Source organism: Eschrichtius robustus, chromosome 4 (assembly GCF_028021215.1).
Source record: "Eschrichtius robustus isolate mEscRob2 chromosome 4, mEscRob2.pri, whole genome shotgun sequence".
Taxonomy (NCBI): domain Eukaryota; kingdom Metazoa; phylum Chordata; class Mammalia; order Artiodactyla; family Eschrichtiidae; genus Eschrichtius; species Eschrichtius robustus.
Genome location: NC_090827.1, coordinates 116528890 through 116542025, shown reverse-complemented (window position 1 = coordinate 116542025; position 13136 = coordinate 116528890). Strand labels below are relative to the sequence as shown.

General features: G+C 40.3%; 1 protein-coding gene across 1 annotated transcript in view; it reads left to right on the top strand.

The window, feature by feature from the left end:
- SLC9B2 (solute carrier family 9 member B2) overlaps window positions 1–7212 on the top strand; it is a 51156-nt gene extending 43944 nt beyond the window's left edge. Inside the window, exon 12 of the mRNA XM_068543247.1 lies at window positions 2363–7212. Coding sequence (XP_068399348.1) covers window positions 2363–2584 — 222 coding nt within the window. The 3' untranslated portion in view covers window positions 2585–7212. The remainder of the gene's footprint in view (window positions 1–2362) is intronic.
- The last annotated feature ends 5924 nt before the right edge of the window (window positions 7213–13136 follow it).

Below are 13136 nucleotides of genomic sequence, written 5' to 3'. Positions count from 1 at the left end.
CCCAAAATTTGTGCACTCTAATAAACAAAGCAGTAACCAGTAGGTACTCGAAAGGGTTGACCAGGTATTTGGTAGCATACCTATAATTGCTCATTAAATTAGAACTGTATAGATCATCATTTGTTGCAAATGTAATATATCCCTGATTGTATTGTGTATTCTCCAACTAATTACAACAAATGAGATGGAACTGTTTCATCCTTGGTTATTTTGCAATTATTTAAATGTGTAAATTTCTGTTTCATGAAATGAAAATTAGGTGTTCTTAATTTAGGAAGCTTTGAGGGGTTCAGTGTGCTGCTCTGTAACTATATGCCAGATTTTGTGTGGCTATGGTATTGGGGCATTATTCCAGAGAAGTTTTTCTTTCCATCAGACTTTCAAAGGTGTCTGAGACATAGTGGCTAAGAATGCTGTGAGGTTAATAGAGCACAGTAAGTAGAACAGTTTCTCCCTCACAGTATCTCCAGCCTCCACACTACTTTCAGTAACTTTAGTAGGTAAATATCAAAATAATCGCTCTAGTAGCTTTAGTATGAAAGATTTGTTTCTAACATCAAAATTGAAAGACGGCACTTCCCTGCTATGAAAACAAATTTTAAAATAAGGAGAAATTATCTAGGATGTCTTGAATAGTGCATGTTCTCAAAGCAAGTATTGTATACAATTTTCTTTTTTTGCCACTGCACAAGAAACAAGACTTTCTTATACATTTTTTCCATATTAGTGTTCTTTAAACTTTTTTGTCTATGACCTACTATAAGAAATATATATATTTTTTAAAAAATATTTATTTATTTATTTTTTGGCTGTGTCAGGTCTTAGTTGCGGCACATGGGATCTTTCATTGCGGCACACGGGCTCCTCGTTGCCGTGCACGGGCTTCTCTCTAGTTGTGGTGCGCGGGCTTAGTTGCCCCGCGGCATGTGGGATCTTAGTTCCCCGACCAGAGATCAAACTGGCGTCCCCTGAGTTGCAAGATGGATTCTTAACCACTAGGCCACCAGGGAAGTCCCAGAAATATATTTTAAATGACAACTTAGCAAACATACAAAACCCCAAACATACACACACATACACATATACCCAATGACGGAGAGCTGAAAGAGAAATATACATCATAATGTGTGCAGTTCTTGCTGAGAATTCATGAAATGTTGAATTAGTTATGGCACAAGGTGATCTGAAATAGCAAAGAGCCCTCAAACACGCGGACTAAATGAGATAGATTTTTATTTCTCTCTAACCAGCAGTGCAGCATGGGAATTATTCCAGAGCTGGCAGGGTAACTGCTGTCCTCAGCGTATGCCTTTCATCCATGAGTCCAACTTTCACTGTTTGTCATCCAATGGGAAGGGGGAAAGAATAAGGTACAAGTGTCCATTTCTTTTCAGGGAACAAGTTACAAGAAGCATTTATCACTTCTGCTCACCTCTTAATGGCCAGAACTTAGATACATAGCTTCGACTAGTTGCGAAGAAGACTGGAAGAAAAGTCTGTATTTGGACAGCAATGTGACCAGCTAAACTCAGGAGTTCTATTACAGAAGGGAAAAGAGACATTCAGATATTTGTGGGCAATTAGTAGTCTCTGCCATTGTGTCTCATCCATACTGGTATTTTCTCTTCTGTTTCATTGCTATGTTCTGTGCCAATAAGAGGATAATCAGATTGATTAATGTATTTTCCCCATGTGCACTGATAATATTGCATTTTGTCTCTAAGAGTTTTCATAATACTTCCCAGTAGATAAATTTTAAACAAAACATTTCACCAACTCCTAAGGCAAAGAGTTAATCAAATTCCTAATAAGGTTAACTTCAAGTTTCAAAGGTACCTACCACTTTCAAGTTTCTTGATGTTTAACAATTAGTTTAGGCTCTAAAGCAATATTCTTATGTTTTTTCATGTAAAATTTTACCATCTTCCAGTAAGTATCACTGCATTTTTTTCATCTTGTCCTTTCTTAATTCCAAATTCCTAAAGACAAAAGAATGAAATGACCATTCAGTAACTTTCAGCTTTACTCAGGAGGAATTTAGTATATAGAATCTTGTTATAGTTAATTAATATCCTAAGTCTGTATTTGCCTTGTGTTCTGAAATATATTTGCCTGATATTTTTGTAAGTTTACCTTACGCAAATTGGTACATATGAATCTTCATTCTTTCCCTATGCAAGGGCAGGGAGAGCTTTTAGATCATTAAAATCAACTGTAGTACACTTTGAAAGAAGACTAACAGAACTTTGTCAGTTGAGCAAAAGAACAAGAGATTTGTTTTTGCAAATGATAAAATAATTAACCTTTCTTTTCTATGTGCTTGTCTTATCATGCTTCCAACTTTACCTTTAAACTTTTATAGGCTGCAATAGGATCTGTGGCTTTGGACACAGCAAGATCACATGGAGAGAAACAGTTAGAAGGATATGGAATGGATGTGTTGACAGTGGCATTTTTGGCCATCCTCATCACAGCCCCAATTGGAAGTCTACTTATTGGTTTGCTAGGCCCCAGACTTCTCCAGAAAGCTGAACATCAAAATAAAGATGAAGAAGATCAAGGAGAGACTTCTATACAGGTTTAGAGGTGAAAAGAGAGAATGCTGAGTATAGTCATCAGAAAGCTGCTCTCGGAGGCTACTTTTATCAACTAGCAGAAGCTACTTTTATCCATATGGTTATTGACATATGTAATGTTTAAGCTTAAAATATACTAGAACCAAAGTGTGGCTATTTCTTTAAACAGCATTTTTAGTCATTACCCTTTCCATATGGGGGGACGGGGGTAATGTTCTACATCTCCAACCTGATGTCTACCTTCTTTTTTTGTTTTCACACACTTATTCATCATTATATCTTAATTTTTATAGGGACATATACACTTGAATGTACTACCACAATTTAATTTCAGTGTCCTGTTCTGCTAGCCAACAGCATGCTCTGACTTACTGTTACCATCACAGTTTCACGATTCATGGTCACCTAGCCTCTCATGCCTTGAATTGTTTTGGGCTCCTCTTTTCTTTTTTTAAAATACCATAATATAATCCCTCATCAATTTCTACACCAGCCTCATGAATATCACATTAATCAGGGTAAGGTAAGCTGCTATAATGTAGAAACGAAACATGAAATACTTAAATAGAGAAATTTATTTCCCTCTTATGAAACCAGCTGACAGGGTTACTCTGCTCATGCGGTCTACTCAGAGACCCATGTCCTTCTGTCTTGAGGCTCTGCCATGCCCTAGCTTAGGACAAAGGTTATAGATGTCTGTCCCCTTTCTAATCCTCGGGAAGAAGGAAAAAAGAAAGTCCAAGGCAAGCAATTTTTTTTTTTAAATTTTATTTATTTATGGCTGTGTTGGGTCTTCGTTTCTGTGCGAGGGCTTTCTCTAGTTGTGGCAAGCGGGGGCCACTCTTCATCGCGGTGCGCGGGCCTCTCACCATCGCGGCCTCTCTTGTTGCGGAGCACAGGCTCCAGACGCGCAGGCTCAGTAATTGTGGCTCACGGGCCTAGTTGCTCCGTGGCATGTGGGATCTTCCCAGACCAGGGCTCGAACCTGTGTCCCCTGCATTGGCAGGCAGACTCTCAACCACTGTGCCACCAGGGAAGCCCCAGCAATTTATTTTTAAGGAAGTGATGTGGAGTTGGACACATCTCTCCTCTTACATAATGTTAGTGAAGACCACACCCTGCTGTGAAGAGGCTGAGAAAGTGTCTCTCACTAAGCGTTCACATTCCTGGGAGATGGAAAGATCAGATTTGAGAGCCAGAAGTACCATTGTGTTGGGTGTTGCCATCACCTAATAGCACATTCTTTCAGGTTAACAAGGACTATCTAAAGATAGTAACTTTAACCAAAAGAGTGACTTCTGTGGCAGGAATTTCAGGGATTGCAACATGCTAGTAGAGAAGATAACAAGAAAGGCGTATCTGCAAAAGTCACATTTTATCCCACTTAATCAACAGACCATCTCTGCTTTTGTGTGTCACCCATTAAGTTCCTCTACTCTAGGTCAACTCCTGCCTAGTTGTTAGAATAATCATGTTTAAATAAACATGTCATTAGACTACCTAAGGGTCTGATTTAATAGCAGACAAACATATGAACAAACTGTAAAAAGGGATATAAGTGCTCTGACAGAAGTGCGAATAGGGTACATACACCCTTCATTTAGTTATTAGACTAACATCTCATATTGAAATAATCTTATCATTAGACTACTGTTCCAGCCCCTTCCACCATGACATTCACCTCTGTTCAAAACTAGCTTAATTTTCATTAAGCTAACATACTACGAAGCCATAGAATCTTCATTTTTATGTATGTCAGCCTGACTCTGGTTACTTTCTGGGACTGTATTCCCTTAGTGTTTATGTTCTCAATTTGGACTGGATTAATGTATACCAAAGTTCAGATGGATGAACTTCCTTGGCCAGGTGCACGTGGGTGGTAGCACCATAAACTTAATGCTCACCTGGTCCTCTACTTTCACAAGCTCTGAAACTAGATTCATCCAACAAATACTTAACTGAAAGCCTTTGGTGACCCAGGCACATCATGAAGACTAATATTGTTCCCATCTTTAAGGATCTGACAGTCTGATAGAGGAGAGCAACCATTAAACAAGAGATTGCAAAACAGTATGATACGTGCCATGATGCAGGAAGTAGAGGGGCGCCAGGGAGCTCATAGCAGGGGCACCTTATCAATCCAGGGGGAGGTGCGGTTTAGACACAGCCTCCAGAGAAAGTAGGACTCGGGTTAGGACATGGGGGATGATTAGGACTTAGCAAAAGGCATGTGAGGCCCAAGGGTGCTGCAGTTAGTGCTGGTTCCCATGTTCACCAGTAGCTCTTCTCCATGTAACAGGCTTTGAATACTTTTAAACTAATACAAAATACAGTTAGTATAAGTAAATGAGAATGTTGTTATAAATATTCAAGGCCCCAAAGAAGAATTAGACATGGAAATTTACAGAATGTGGAAATAGTTGAAGAGCACAGTAAGCCACTGCCATAGCCTATGCCATTTTCAGAGCATGCAGCTACTTCCTACCTCTACTCGGTCAGCAGCCCCCACCCAAATCTCTATGGCTCTCTGTCCAGTATTGGTCTCTGCAGGGCTCACCATGAAGTCTCAGGTTTGTCACCACATCGTAAGGCACAGCTCTTGACTTGGCTGGTGAACTCAGAGTTAATTTGATACAGAGTGTTGACTCAAGACAACCAAACTTACTCCACCCACCCAACCACAGATAGAAACCATTACTCTAACCTCTGGGTGCCTGAAAGAACAGTGTATGTACCCTATACATACTTCTGTCATAGTACTTATAGTCCTTTTTTCAGTTTGTTTATATGTTTGTCTCCTATTAAATTAACCCTTGAGGGGTGGGAACCTTATCTTGGTCGTCGTTGGATCCTCAGCAGTTTGCACAGGGCATGGAGCGCCGTGGGCATTTAGTAAATTTTTATTAACTGAGTCAGTGAGGAGATTCTCTTCCAGTATCAGAAAACTACCTGCCACATAACAGTTTAGATGTCAGTCTGCTTAGTCTATCTTAGTCTGCTTGGGCTACTACAACAAAATACCATAGACTGAGTGGCTTAAACAACAGATATTTATTTTCTCACAGTTCTGGAGGATGGAAGTCAAACGTGAAAGTTGCCAGCATCATCAGGCTCTAATGAGGGCTCTCTTCGTAGCATGCTAATAACCTCCTTCTCGCTGGGTCCTCACATGGTGGGGGGAAAAAATGGGGATGGAAGAGAGTGTGCAAGATCTCTGGTGTCTCTTCTTATAAAGTCACTAATCCTACCATGAGGGCTCTACCCTCATGATCTTATCCAATCTAATTACCTCTCAAAGTCCCCATCTCCAAATGCCATCACATTGGGGGGTTATGGCTTCAACTTATGAATTTGGCGGGGGGACACAATTCAGTGCACAGCAAGGGTGTCATACTTCCAAGGACAGTGCTAAACAAACACTATAAATTCATGTTCTTCAACACCCCTATTTTTCCTAGGGTTGGTGCCATCAATCTCCCCTTTGAGAAGTGTTTGTTTATTGTCTGTTTGTTTGTCTTTAGGCAGACTGATCAGGTTTCAGCTCTTCAAGTTATTTTCACAGTCCAGTGTTCTTCTCTCTGGTATTAACTCCATATAACATTGATTGGACTTCAATGTTCTCAAAATGTCCTCAGTCTTATGTTTGCAAGTGATCTCATCCATTACAGTCTTTAAAAATGGTACTGATTATTTTTGTCTGATTACAAAATAATACATTTTCATTGCAGAAAATTTAGAACACAGAAAAGCACAATAAAGAGAACTGAAACTAACGTAAACACCCATTTTATTTTGATTCTTTTAAATTTTACTCTTGCAGTTCTGGGGGATGTCTTATTTTCAGAACGATATATCATCCACCGAAGTAGGTGTGAAAGGCAACATAAATACGTTTGACTTCTGTGAAGGCATATAGATTGAAGAATTTTTGTTTTATATAATGAATGCTAAGCCTTCCAAAAAATAATTTATTCACCTGGTAATACTCAAATATTCATTTTGCAATGAATAAAACAGATAAATCCCTGCCTTTATGGAGTTATGTTCTAAAATCCATTCATTCACTCACTCAGAATACACTTGTAACTTGGCTACTATGTGCCAGTTTTGCTAGGTGCTAGGTGCTGGGGAATACAGTGATGAAGAAGATATTCAAGGGTTCTGTTTAATGGAACTTGAATTCTAGTGGGAGATTGACTCTGAGGGGAATACAAATATGAATAAGATACTTGCCTTCAAGAACCTTACAAGGAAGTAAGATGTGTACAAATAGCTGTAATCCAAATGAATGATTCAAAACTGTTCTCAGTGAGGAAACTCCTTCTTAAAGGAGGTGATACTTGAACCGGACCTTGAAGAAATGATATGATTTGGATTGATGAGTTGGTATTAGGGAGTAAGGCGAAGAAGGGAACAGCTAGGTACAGGGCTGGCATATTAGCCAAGTGTGAAAACAGTAAAGCCTGGGGTAAATGGCTGACACTTAAGGTTGATAAAGGGAATTAGTGAGAGGTAGGACTGGAAAAGAAAACTGGCACTTAAATCATACCAAATAGATCATTGGCCAAATTTCTATTTTTATTGAGGTGCTTTCAGAAGTACAGAACCATTTATACAGAAGATATTTTTGAAACTACTTTCATATCCAATTTAGTGAAAACTGCTGTAATGAATAAGGTTCTCTTTGTTCCTCAAAAGTTTTTTTTTTTTTGCTTTTAATGGCATTGTTGAAAACATAACCAATTTAATTACTATTAACTTACTATTGATTTTTTTTACCAAAAAAGCTTCAGATGTTTCTTTAGCTGCTTTTTAAGTGATTATTATTAAATTTGTATTATACTGTCTTTAAATAAATGAAGGACATTATTTTTGAAATGTTTCAGAACATTATATTTCTATATGAATAATTTAGTTCTCTGTAACAGATGGGAATTGCTTCGTGCCATTTTGGGAGCAAGTGATATCACATGCTTTAGTTGACTAACTCAAATTAAATATGGCCTGAGCCCTCTGACCTGGCGAGAATTCTGAAACTCTGTTTGTTGATGTGCCCTCCATCTTCCTTAAATAGACCCTAAAGCATTTGACCTCCAGCAATCCATTGCATCTGGGGCACAGAGCAGTGTCCTAGAGTCCAGCATATTCCTCTCAAAGGTCCTTCCCAGCTCTACCATTTGTTCTTCATCCCAGTATCCTTGGGGGATCGCCTTGCTTTTTCCTTCCCTACCATGAGAACAAAGCATTTCCTTAACCCTATAATCACAAAAGACCTTGTCTACTCTCCTAAAACAAGGAAGAAAATGACTTTAAATCCTTGCTGAGCTGTCTACACCATGCTGAAAGTGGGAAGGGGTTACAATAAAAAGAGAATTTTTACTCAGTTGCCCCAGAAAGAGTTGTAATTTGAATGAGATCTTAAATGATAAATAAGAAAAGGAGAAAGGGAACACTCCGCACAGACGGAATGACTTTAGAAAAAACATGGGGTCAAAAAGGAATACAGCGTGTGCAGGAGAAAAAGTTGTTTGGAGTATCAGGAGAAAAAAATACGAAAGGTCAGTTTGTCTTTTTAAGAAGTTTAGACTTTCTCCAATAACAGTTGTTTTCGTCTATATTGCAGGAAGCTTGGGGATTCCATAGAGGAAACTTGAAGTCCACCTTTGGCACTGAGAACCCAAAGCTTCTGGGCCCACCTTAAACCAGAGCAGTTCTGCTTTCATTTGTTTCATATGAAGATTTCCACTTAAGACTTCATGGTGCCGGGGACAAAACAAAACAAAGGTTTTACACTGATAACAGGATATCGTGTGTTTACTTTGTATCAAGCCCTGTTGCAGACACTTACCAGGCATCAATTCATTTAGTCTCACAACACCACCACATCCTTTACAGATAAGAAAATCCAAAACTCAGGGAGATTATGTATTTGCCTGTGGTCCCAAAGCTACAAAGTGGCAGTGCTGAAATTTGAGCGCAGTCCTGACCCCAGAGGCTATGTTCTTTTACGACTGCACTATATTTAAGTTGACGTTAAGAGGAAATATGATCTGAGTTTTGACAAGTTAGTTCTGGCACGCGCAGCCCCTGGCGCTGCTTTTTGGCTAATGCCCCTCCGAAGTCAACTCCGTCCCTTGACTTATACAACACATAGGTCAGTGTTCTGAGACATGGAAAGGAAAGGGCTGAATAGACTGAAAACACACCGGGGTGTCGCGGAGAACACCAGAACCCTCCGGCTCCGGGGCCTGGGGAGACCATGACGCCACTTAAACGCGTCAGCCCCGCCCCGCCGCCGCCAGCCCCCACTCGTTGCCATTAGTCCCGCCTCGTTGCCATTAGCCCCGCCCCGCCGTCGTCAGCCCCGCCCAGATGCCGCTGGCCTGCAGCCCACTGCGCTCTGCGAGATTCCGCCACCTGTAACGCAGAGCTGCGCGTGGGCTTTGCGGCGGTTGCTGGGCTTCAGGGCCGCTCCCGGGGCAGCGGGGGATGCTAAAGGAATTGTATGTACGGCCCATTTGTCTTTACTCTCCCCTTTGGCACTAGTCCCCTGTCTCCCGCGGTCTTTCGTCTCTGGTAGCCCCCAGGAACGCCTTTCCGTCCCCTTCAGTTCTAGGGAGCGTAGTTCTAGGGGGCTCCTTTGCCCGGCGCTGGGGAAACAGTCACAGACCTCTTTCTCTCCTCTCCCTGACTCGTTTCTTTACTCCCTCACCCCACATCTCTCTTCTTTATTCTCTCCCTTCCTCCTGCGTTTCTTTCATTTTACAGGTACTCGCAAGTAAGAAAATGTCTGTCAGTCAGGACTGACTGAAAAATTAATTTTATTAAGCGCAGACTACTGTACAAATGGTGCATATCTGCAAATGAACGTTCGTACGCTCCTGTGATTGGAGATGTGTTCCAGGATTGGTTGCTGATCCTGGGAAGGCTCACCTCCCTCCTCCCACGCCCCTCACCCCGCCTGTTCTATCACAGTGGACAAGCCCTTTAGATCAGTGCTTTTGAAGGATTAAGGACAGTTGTTGCACAGGTACCATGTGTCAAGCATATCATGTAGGAGTTCTTATAAGAGCTCTGCAGGCCCATAACTGGTCACTGATGCCCCTCTGTGTGTGTCCTGTAGTCTATGAAAGATCAGATGGGGTGATGGAGAGGGAAGATTGGCTTGGGTGGCACCGAGAGAGGTCACACCTCACTCTGTAATTTTTCATAGGGGTAAATAGTATTGTTATTTGTTATTGTTATTCTGTTACTGCAACAGAAGTGTAGGAAATTGACACTTACTCCTATCACATTTAAGAATTCACGCACCAGACATTTTAGGCACTATCTGCCTATGAAATGGATATTCATATTTATTACCTTCTGTGAGTACTAGAATTTATACTACTGGTTTTGTCAGTTGACTCTCTGTTGTCATAAACTCCTGGCCAGTACCAGACAAAAGGAAAGAGGCAGGTGCAACAATAGCAATATATAAAGTAATATTTTTATAGCACTTCTCATTTTGTATATTATTTTCATACTCATCCTGTTTATATAGCCTATGAGATAGAGTTGGTTAACAAAACTCCATTTTACTGAAGAAGGAACTAAACAAACACTGAGATTGAGCAGTACGTGGAACATAGTACAATATACATTCAGTAAATATTTAAAAAGGGATAAATGGATGAGATTTTCAAGAAGCCATGTCTTATTCACTTTTGTATTCTCCAGACCCAGAGGTAAGTCTAGCAACAGTAAGCCCACAAATGTGAGTTAGAGAGGTCGAGTGACTCGCTCAGGGACAGGAATTCATCACATATTTTTAGGGAATCTGCTCTTTTGCCAGACATTGTGAATACGATGGTTAAAAAGACTGGCAAGAATTCTGTTCTCATGGAGCTTAAATTGTAATGAAGGTAGAAAATAAACAGGTAAACAATATGTGAACAAAGAAATTTTGGATAATGGTGAGTGCAGTGAAGAAGTAAAACAGTGTGAGGTGAGAGGACCTCAGGGAGGGGTTACTTGAGACTGATTGGTTAGGGAAGGCCTCCCTGAAGAGCTGACATTTGTGATGAGACCTCAGTGATATAAAATAGCCAGCCATGGAAATATTTGGGACCAGAGCAATGCAGGTAAAGGAAACTTCAACTACAGAAGTCCAAGGTAGGAAAGAACTTGACTCTTTCAAAGAACATCATAAAGAATGCTGTAGCTGGGATGTAGAGAAAGTGGGACAAGATGAGCTTGGAGAGATAGGTGGGAGCCAAAGCATAGGTAGGGGCCAAAGGGCTTTGAATCGGCCATGGGGCTCTACCCATGGGACAAGTTAAGAATTTATTTAAAGTATGATAAGAAACCAGTAGGGGCTTTTTTGGAAGGGAGTAATATAATCTGATTTATTGTATAAAGGTTTGTTCCACCTGTTACATGGTGAATGGGTCATAGGGGATGGGAAGCAATATTAAGAGCAGAAGACCCTTGTGGTAATCCAGGAAGGAATGAACATAGTTTTGGCTAAAGTGGTATAAACATGGATGGATGTGAGATATATTTGGTGGCAGAGCCTACAGACTTGGTGATGTTTTAAATATAGGGGTGAGAAAAAGAAGCTCCTAGTGGATGGTTTTGCCATTTACCAAATGGAAAAGACTAGAGAAGAAAATGTGTAGAGGGAGGACTGTTTGTGTTTTGCTCACCTTATGTTTGGTCTGCTTATTAAAAATCTAAAGTAAGTTCTGAGTCTTGAGTTCTGTGTCTGGAACCAAAGATATAAAGTTGAGAGACATCAGGATGTACATAAAACTACCTAGGGATAGTGTGTTCATAGAAAGCATTCCAATGATTAGAGGTAAAGCAGAGGAAAAGAAGCAAGCAGAGGAGATGGAGAAAGAGTAGCCAGTGAAGTAGGAAGAAAGTCCGAAGTGTGTGGTGACTTAAAAAGCCAAGACTACAAAGCATGGCCAGTGGTACTGAAATGTGATGCGAGATGAGGTAAAATAAAGAAATCTGACTTGAATTTTGACAAGCATAATGAAGAGTAAATGTGATGTGAAGAAATTGACATAAACTGTAGACATCTCGAGATATTTCACTATGAAGAAGAACTAGAAATGGAGGTTATAGAAGAATATATGGGGTCAAAGTAGGATTCTTAAAGATGGGGATACTTAAGTATATTTTTAGCCTAATGGGAATGACCCAGTATAGAGGGGAAAAATATAGTATAAGAGAGAAAATGTATATCTTAGGAGTGGAGTCTTTGAGAAAGTGAGAGGGGATGGGATCCAGGGAATATGTAGAAATGTTGGCTTAGGAACATGAACATAAAATTTATAGTAATGGGAAGAAAGAGAGTATAGGTAGAGATGCAGATACATGAGTAGATTCAGTGATCAGAAGATGAGAGGGTTTCTGCCTGAAGTTAATTCTCTTTTTCTCAATGAGCATAAAGAAAGTATGAGGCAGGATCAGTAGAAGAGAGGTGGAATGTTTGGGTAAGAGGTTTAAGGGGTGAAGAAAAGACATAAAATAGTCATTTCGAAGATAGAAGGCAGTCACACTTGTCTTAGTCCGTTAAGGCTGCTATAACCAATTTAAAAAAACATAGTCTGGGTGTCTTATAAACAGATTTTTTTTCTCACAGTTCTAGAGGCTGTGAAGTCCAATATCAAGGTGGCAGCAGATTCAGTTTCTGGTGAGGGCCCAGTTCTCGGTTTATAGATGGCCAAAAGAGGCAAGAGAGCTCGCCAGGTCTCATATAAGGACACTAATCCCATTCGTGAGTGCTCTGCCCTCGTGAACTAATCACCTACCAAAGGCCCACCTTCTAATACCATCACATTGGGGGTTAAGATTTCCACATATGGAATTTGAGGAGATACAAATATTCAGTCTGTAGCAACACTAGAGAAACATAGTAGCATAGCTGGGCAGAATTGAGTGGCCATTGCATATTTGTGGCCTTGTGAGTGAGTGGCTGAGATACGGTGGAAAAAAGATCATAGGAGCCAAAGAGATCAAGGAACTGAAAGACCAGAGTGGTGGGTGGGTAGACTACCTGGGTATTAGTGGTTAAGTTAGTAGCTAAACTAGTCCTTGAACCCAGATACCCTGACTTTCCAGCTCAATGGGTTACTATTTTACTGAGAAATGGTTCAGATCATTACTCTTTTGTGCCACCTACCCTTCCAGTTAACATTTAAAAAAAATTGTGGCCTGATGGTTTTTGGCCAATACATCTAAATTCTAGACTTTCATAGGCTGGTGTTTCTGACTCTCTTGTCCCTTTAATATTTAGTTGTTAAATATTTTGGCTGTTTATCTGTGTGTGTGTGTGTGTTTTGTTTTTGTTTTAACTCAGATTTTTTGAGATATAATTCACATACCATACCATACATACCAAATTCACCTATTTAAAGGATACAGTTCAGTGTTTTCGGTGTATTCACAGATATATATAACCATCACTACAGTTTTAGAATATTTTCATCACCTCAGAAAGAAACCCCATACCTTGGAGCTAACACCCTTATGTCCTCCCCACCCCTTACCCTAAGCAACCACTAATCT